Consider the following 8,961-nt stretch of genomic DNA (forward strand, 5'->3'; position numbering starts at 1 on the left):
TACGTATTGAATCAACTTTGGACGCACAACAAAATGCGTGTACGATAAGACATACCGAAAATGTATTATATAAAGTTCACGTAACATAATGCACGAAACACTGATATGCATTCCGCCGCTACATGTTAGGGTGTCAACGTCGAACAATTGCGATAGCCCTTCACGGCTATTACACCACAATGATACCCGACATCCACCACGGGGCATGCATATGGATGTCTCCCGACGAAGCTTGCCCCGTGTGGATAATCTTCATCATCGTGCCTTTATTTGGTGCGGTTGTACGTCAGATCAAACCATCCGCCTGAGAATACATAAAAATTGTAAATCAATGATCATGTAGTTACGTGAATAACGGGAACAACGATAACTTTCAAATGATACATATTTAAAAACACGATATCATATCAAACACCATTCGCACCTCATGACATGCGTTCTACATGGACATAGGCATTGACGTACCGCGTTTTACTCGCACACACTAACGACTAACCCTGATACGATTTATACCCAAGCACACCAAAATGGATCCGCCACATAATGATCGTCTGACCGACTAGGTAAATTGTGCATATGATCTATTTATTTGACGAACACTAGCACTGCAATGGCTAGTAGTATGCAGCAGCATATCATCTTGATGGCTTGCAAGCTCCCTTCTATTTCTCGTAACTGACGGTTGAGCTCCATCGTTGCTCGTGCGGCTTCAACCTCACGCTGGTTGTCCGCTTGCGACGTCACCGCTACAGCCTGGCCAGTGCCGCGGCCCATCGAGCCTGCATCCGTGCTGCGATTCAGGAATGCACGGAGATAGACCTTCTCTGACTTGAAGAAACCACATCCGCCCGGCCTCCCCTACAGAATCACAACGAAACTACTACTCGGTCAAGGGGGGAATCATTATGGAACCAATTATGCAACAAACAAAATGAATGTTTATAGCATCCTATCTAATACGTGTGAGCACTCTCAGGATCTGGTCCACCGCGGATCACCGTGGATATACATGCTTACCATGTAGTATGGGCACTTGTAGAATCGCTGCCCTTCGGTCTCAGGCCTCGTCGAAACGATCAATTCCACTTGCGTTCTTCCACAGAACGGGCATGCGATCAGAGGGAACTGGGCGCCCGTGTTCGTCCACCCAGCGGATGAACTTGTCGACGTAGCTATAGAGGCCGATCAGGCGGTGCGAGACTAGATGAATATATCTAGCCGCGTGATTTGTATGGATATATATAGCCTGCTCGGATGTGTATGATTGCATATGCGTTGTGCGCGCCGACGACATGCATGGTATTCCTTTTCTTTTTGCGAATGGTACATTGTCTCACGGGTGAGAGACTTTCTATCATTTCGATAAAGCATCTGTTTACTCCATTGTTTTACCGTGTGCTGGCCGGCGTTGATGCAACGCCCAGCACGACGTATTCACCTCCATGAGACATGCTGTAAAAAAATGGAATGATTAAAAAATTATATGATTCACCTTTGGCACACACGTACGATCCAGCGTGACAAAAGCTTTGGCTTCGGCCCGCACGCCTTCATGGTCTTGTTACGCATGGAATCTACTTTACGCTGTCCGCGTGCCGGTTTCAGAAAAAATTGGCAACCGTAACGTCACCTCAATCTGCGCGTCTTACACGGCGGATGGATCATTTGTGGATTGTATGCGCACTCTTCACTCACACTACCGCAGTCCCGCCACAGAAAATCAAAGGGCATCTCCGCGCGCTACCACCCGTGGTTCACCCTGCAATGATTCCTGCAACGCCAAGTCCCTATGCCTGAATAGATTCTTCTATATATTCCAGCCCAGACCTTGCGTACTTAATGTTTGTTTGAAATATGAGCGGGCTGTTTTTGCTTCCTTAATCGGTACATACGCTACCACTGAAAAAAGTTTATTGCTTGCGTGACCATGTGTTATACCTAATATGAAACGAGTATTAATCGTTATGCATGAGCTGGTCGTATTACCACAGTAAAAAGCATGTTGCTATCCCACGCCCCACCACGGGTGATTCACATACTCATGGCATTTTCTGGCTACTGACGTCTCTGAAAAGAGAGGCAAGCGGCATGTGTCTGTGACGCCGGGCCTCGCTGCCACATAGCGCTCCGTGCCTTGTCTCGGCTTGTGCGTCCCTGAGCACGCTGCTTCACACGAGAGAACCCCGCCGCGCCGCCGGCCAATGCATGCTGGTCACACCGCTGGCACCTACCACCAAGCAGTAAAGAACAAAAAACCCATCACAATCCACTCGCCAGATGCATGCATGCACCCGTGAGCTGCCGTGCCTCCCCCACCCTCACTGAAACTCTTTAAATGGGTGTTGGTGACCATTGCGTTTGCACATCACACGCATCACGTCGCACTCAGCCACCACACCACTTCCATAGTTTTTAGACATGTCGGCGCCTCGTCCCTCCTCGTCCGGACCGCGGGGCAGCACGCAGGGCCAGAACGTAAGATCTGGGAGCAACTCCTATATCTCTCGTTCTACGGCTGCCTCGCAGGGCCATACAAGCTCCCAGCCCGGACGCTCACGGCGATGGCCAGTAATACACTTTTGTATTTCCTACTCCCCATGATGTACATATGTGTTTTACGTTGCCGGGTCATAACCGTATTGTACATATCCTTTTAGCTCGCACGTGACGACATGCTCCTGCCAGTCACCGTCAAGATGTTAGGCGACGCATCTGTACACACATTTGATGGCAATTGTCCAGTTATCAATGGCTATCGCCCGTCCACTGTGATTACACCGTTCCCATTTCCGAATTATTTATTGCCGCGCTAAATAAATTTACCGATACCCAAGTCATTAAAATTGATAGGTCACCTTGGTCGGACGACTAATTACACCATCTGCCACCGGAAACTCTTATCGATTTGTCCTGGATGATGGCACCGGCAGGATCGTTTGCACCTACTGGTAGGTGGTAAAACGATTCATATGACCCGTTACTAGAAATTGTTGTCCGCATAATATTACTGATCTGGTGCTATCCACAGGTTTGCTGGTCACGGTGGAGACAATCGCGTCATGAACATACCGTACGTCTCGAAACGAATAACATTGCTATACATGTATATGACCCGACAAAAATGGAATATTAGCAAAAATTAGGCACTTGGACACATTTAGTGTGAACTATCATATATTCACAAAACGCTTCGTTGAATGTGAACTAGTGTTGGAGACTATGTGGATGTTAGCGGGCGTCCAGACATGAACTCGAAAAACCCTACAATCACCGTGTTCAGTTGCAGGTGAGCATGATTTCACTCATATCAATGGAATCATCTTGTTTGGCCAAAAATGATTTTCTAACGCATTTGATTTCGTGCAGGCCTATTGCTCCGGATTTCAACTGTATTACACTTCACTTCCTGCAAACAATTTATGCATACCTTGATCTACAGCGCGTACGCTGCATTCCCCTGTCTTCTTTAGTTTCGTAATCATTGTTCGTACTGGATGAGTTATATGCTAACAATAACGTCTTATGTTTGTCTTTTATGTCGTACCAAAAAACAGCCTCCTCCCGAAACGCTCGTTACGGACATGTACAATTTGCTGCGAGACTACCTCGACACTGGGTATTTATCGATTTGATTTTCTATGTGTATGATCCGTACTATGTTTGCCGATTGCAAAATGGGAATAATTCCAACTGTTTTATGATGCAGTGACGAGGGTTTACCCTTCTCGTGGATCTGCACAGGCACCAGCTTCAATCATGTTATTGTTAGGTATTTTTCGTTAAAACGTCTGAATTCAAAATATAAACCCATAAACGAAAAAAAACATACAACTAACATTACAAATGTGTGGTTATTTGAAGGAGGGCTTTGGATATCCTTGTATCTCGTGAGTTGGCCATATATGACCCTGTGGAAGACAAATACAGTCTACCATGAAGTTTTTTCGTCACCGGAGGATCTAGACCAACAAAACGTAATTATGATGTGTGCTTTATTAAGTGTGACAATAAAGAAAATGCGGGGGGATTCTCCGCACACCTGATCGCCTGATAGCATGTCCGGCGTCATATCCCCATCGCATGAGTGTTGTTTCATGTTATATTTATGTAAAGCTAGTTAATCTAGAAGTATGTATTGCGTATCAGTGGTCATGTGTGACCAGAGTTCTAAATCGCCTTGTATCGTTATTATTTACTCTTTCGTCTATGCCTTATCCCGGCAACATATTAGGTGTATTTGGGCGTCCTGCGATTTTGGCATCCGTTATGGATTGAAATGATGTTTGTCGAAGATTGAATAATGATGTGTCTATGCCACTATCATCATTTGTTGGTTTTGGTGGTCACCTTATGTTGTTCCAACCGATCGAAGCAGATCTTGCACATCGTACATGTATGATTAACACTGTGATATGGTATGATTTATCAGGCGTGTGATTTTTTTGGGTATGTATGGCTGAAACAATGGTGTTCGAATGTTTAGCCGACTTAAGTCGACAACAAGAGAACTTCCTTAATATGTATGGTAGGGAACAATTATTATCAATCACCCCGAAAAGGAACCGCCATGTGTCCAACAAACTGATCCCCATTTTACACTGCCGTTGAGACCATCAGTTGCCATCCTTCACCGTTGGATGAAGATGTGGATGGCTATACGTTCCACCCGCGTGTTCCATCATGTTGATCACGATGATGCAATAGATACTTGGATATGATGTCTATGACGTAAGTCTTACTTTCGACACAGGTTTTGATGTAGGGATGATGTATATGGTCTTATAATATGAAAATGTTGCAACCATAGCAAGATTTTTGCAATGATGGTCCTGTAACAGAAAATGTACACATGTAAGTGGAAGGTAACAACGGTTACGGATACCGGTCCCATGATGGTCGGCGCCGTCTTATCGGAAAATGAATGTCGGCGACGCCGAATACATCAAAGGGGGGTGAAATATGTCAGAGTAGATCCGTCTTCGATCTATCTCCTTGGAGATAAACATATTACGTGAGAGGCGGCCTGGACACGTATTTCTTTCCGGCTTGCATGAAGGCGACCAAACAATAGCTGGGGTGTGAGGGGGGGGGGGGGGGTGGTTGGGGGGGTAGTGCAGGAGAGGATGACGGCCACATTGTCGGACTATATTCTGCGTGGAGAGAGCGAAGGGGCAATGGAGGTGGATAGCATGATAGGCCACCCCGACGCATGCGAATGGCGGCGTATGTGGCATTAGAATGCGCAAAATACCTATTTGACATAACGTCGTTAGAATATCACAAGCAGTACCGCCGGGTAAGTATAAACGTCATCGTATATATATGTGTGGTAAAAAATAACGCACGTGACATCCAATCTGATTGTTGAAGACTAATATTTACTCCTAACGGATCAGATGGTAGCCTGGTAATACAGTGATATTAACGTCCGGTTTTATTTTCTCTCACTTCCCAACACCCCCCTCGCACGGGTCATCTTATCCACTATTTATTTACCACTCCACACGTAACTTTTCAACTGTTAGCAATTTCATAACATACAAAAGGATCATGTGAGTAACTTTCTCAACTTATCCCAATCAACAGATCCCTCTCATTAATGCAACATGCTTTATGAAAACAAAATAATATAATTATGAGAAACAAATAACGGATTCGAGAAAGTATCAATTATACCATGACAAGCAAATCTTAGTGTGAAAGTGTTATTTTCTTAAATGAGGAGTCGTGTTACTGATGATTTGCTGGTACGTCGACCGTTAAAGCGTCCATCCTTCTATCGAACTTCGCCGTTCGTCATTCTATCCCATATAATGCAAGATCTCCCGCAATGAAGAAAAAACATCGTGATTACCCTTTGTCCCCCGTAAGGCAAATTTGTTTATGAAACAGAAATCATGATGCGGTATGACTTCATTGCATGATCTGATGCACTGGGTAAAACGAGTGCCGCCTCCCACAAGAATGCAAGGACCTTGTTCTGTGTCCAACGCTAGACCTCCGCGGGTGCCGTCCCATTCCGGCAGAATTCTTCAGCCTGCTGGGTCCCCAACACCGACCGTACCCCCGGAGACATCGGATGGCCGTGCCAGCCCAAAACGACGTGCAGATGGATGACACCCTGTATGATCACGCGGCCTGACCTCCTCCTTGCGAGCTGGCAAAGCCTTGCGGTAATACGTCGAGCTAGATACGACCACCCAAAACCTCGCTTTCTCTCATCGGCGCCTGGAGCCGTAACGATGGCCAAATTCCAGCGCCTCACAGCGACGACTTTCACCGCAGAAAGGCAGGCGGTCACCGCCTCACTTTTCCACCGGAACCAGGATGCGGCCGTCATGGTGCAACAGTCACCCGCGTCCGACGTTGGCGGCCACGAGATCATATAGGCAGAACGACGGCTCTGCATCATTCTTCCTTGAGAATGTCCTCAACCGCGACGACACAAACACGGTTCAAACCTAGCGTGCTCGTATGCATCGACACTCGAGCATATGAACTCCCGGTCGATGACAGCTCAAACGATTTGGGAGACACGACGATCCAGACGAATATGAGCACGTCGTGGAATGATTGCATGTGGTCCCCCGTCGCTTCACCGTGGCCATTCTATCCGCACCGTTGCCATGCTGCGGGCCGACATTGTTGTTGTGTTGACCGGCTGACAGCACCGTCGCTATTCTATCCACAGAAGCAACTTGCCGAAAGCATCAACTAGTTCCGATCTATATGTTTACTTAGGGGTGCTGTGAGCCTGTGATGTATGCGCATCATATACTCCCTCCGTTCCTAACTATAAGTCTTGCTATAGATCCCACCAGGTGACTACATACGAAACAAAATTAGTGAACCTACACTCTAAGATATGTCTACATACATCCGTATGTTGCATTCCACCCGTAAGGCAAATTTGTTCATGAAACATAAATCATGATGCGGTATGACTGTTGGGGAACGTAGTAATTTTAAAAAATTTCCTACGAACACGCAAGATCATGGTGATGCATAGCAACGAGAGGGGAGAGTGTTGTCCACGTACCCTCGTAGACCGAAAGCGGAAGCGTTAACACAACGCGGTTGATGTAGTCGTACGTCTTCACGATCCGACCGATCAAGTACCGAACGCACGACACCTCCGAGTTCGGCACACGTTCAGCTCGATGACGTCCCTCGAACTCCGATCCAGCCGAGCGTTGAGGGAGAATTTCGTCAGCACGACGGCGTGGTGACGATGATGATGTTCTACCGACGCAGGGCTTCGCCTAAGCACCGCTACGATATTATCGAGGTGTAATATGGTGGAGGGGGGCACCGCACACGGCTAAAAGATCGTAGATCAATTGTGTGTTAAGAGGTGCCCCCTTGCCCCCGTATATAAAGGTGCAAGGGGGAGGCCGCCGGCCAAGGTGGAGAGGCGCGCCTAGGAGGAGTCCTACTCCTACCGGGAGTAGGACTCCCCCCCCCTTTCCATGTTGGACTAGGAGAGGAAGGGGAAAAAGGTGGAGGGGAGGAAGGAAGGGGGGGCACCGCCCCCCTCTCCTTGTCCTATTCGGACTGGGGGGGAAGGGGGGCGCGGCCCTGCCCTGGCCTCCTCTCCTCTCTTCCACCTAGGCCCACTAAGGCCCATTAAGTTACCGGGGGGTTCCGGTAACCTCCCGGTACTCCGGAAAAAACCCAATTTCGCCCGGAACACTTCCGATGTCCAAACATAGGCTTCCAATATATCAATCTTTACGTCTCGCCCATTTCGAGACTCCTCGTCATGTCCGTGATCACATCCGGGACTCCGAACAACCTTAGGTACATCAAAACATATAAACTCATAATATAACTGTCATCGTAACGTTAAGCGTGCGGACCCTACGGGTTCGAGAACTATGTAGACATGACCGAGACACCTCTCCGGTCAATAACCAATAGCGGAACCTGGATGCTCATATTGGTTCCCACATATTCTACGAAGATCTTTATCAGTCAGACCGCATAACAACATACGTTGTTCCCTTTGTCATCGGTATGTTACTTGCCCGAGATTCGATCGTCGGTATCTCGATACCTAGTTCAATCTCGTTACCGGCAAGTCTCTTTACTCGTTCCGTAATACATCATCCCGCCACTGACTCATTAGTCACAATGCTTGCAAGGCTTATAGTGATGTGTATTACTGAGTGGGCCCAGAGATACCTCTCCGACAATCGGAGTGACAAATCCTAATCTCGAAATACGCCAAGCCAACAAGTACCTTTGGAGACACCTGTAGAGCACCTTTATAATCACCCAGTTACGTTGTGACGTTTGGTAGCACACAAAGTGTTCCTCCGGTAAATGGGAGTTGCATAATCTCATAGTCATAGGAACATGTATAAGTCATGAAGAAAGCAATAGCAACATACTAAACGATCAAGTGCTAAGCTAACGAAATGGGTCAAGTCAATCACATCATTCTCCTAATGATGTGATCCCGTTAATCAAATGACAACTCATGTCTATGGCTAGGAAACACAACCATCTTTGATCAACGAGCTAGTCAAGTAGAGGCATACTAGTGACACTCTGTTTGTCTATGTATTCACACATGTATTATGTTTCCGGTTAATACAATTCTAGCATGAATAATAAACATTTAACATGATATAAGGAAATAAATAATACTTTATTATTGCCTCTAGGGCATATTTCCTTCAGTCTCCCACTTGCACTAGAGTCAATAATCTAGATTACACAGTAATGATTCTTACACCCATGGAGTCTTGGTGCTGATCATGTTTTGCTCGTGGAAGAGGCTTAGTCAACGGGTCTGCAACATTCAGATCCGTATGTATCTTGCAAATTTCTATGACTCCCACCTGGACTAAATCCCGGATGGAATTGAAGCGTCTTTTGATGTGCTTGGTTCTTTTATGAAATCTGGATTCCTTTGCTAAGGCAGTTGCACCAGTATTGTCACAAAAGATTTTCATT

General features: G+C 46.5%; 1 protein-coding gene across 1 annotated transcript; it reads left to right on the plus strand.

The window, feature by feature from the left end:
- The first annotated feature begins 2,385 nt into the window (after positions 1-2,385).
- On the plus strand, positions 2,386-4,301 carry LOC120974861 (replication protein A 32 kDa subunit B-like). The gene is made up of 9 exons (XM_040401388.3): positions 2,386-2,568; positions 2,658-2,768; positions 2,851-2,948; positions 3,029-3,070; positions 3,209-3,286; positions 3,367-3,442; positions 3,555-3,616; positions 3,707-3,769; positions 3,862-4,301. Exons 1-9 carry the CDS (start codon positions 2,419-2,421, stop codon positions 3,935-3,937), a joined length of 756 nt encoding a protein of 251 aa, XP_040257322.1. The 5' UTR covers positions 2,386-2,418; the 3' UTR covers positions 3,938-4,301.
- The last annotated feature ends 4,660 nt before the right edge of the window (positions 4,302-8,961 follow it).

The sequence above is a fragment of the Aegilops tauschii genome, chromosome 2 (assembly GCF_002575655.3).
Source record: "Aegilops tauschii subsp. strangulata cultivar AL8/78 chromosome 2, Aet v6.0, whole genome shotgun sequence".
Classification (NCBI taxonomy): Eukaryota; Viridiplantae; Streptophyta; class Magnoliopsida; order Poales; family Poaceae; genus Aegilops; species Aegilops tauschii.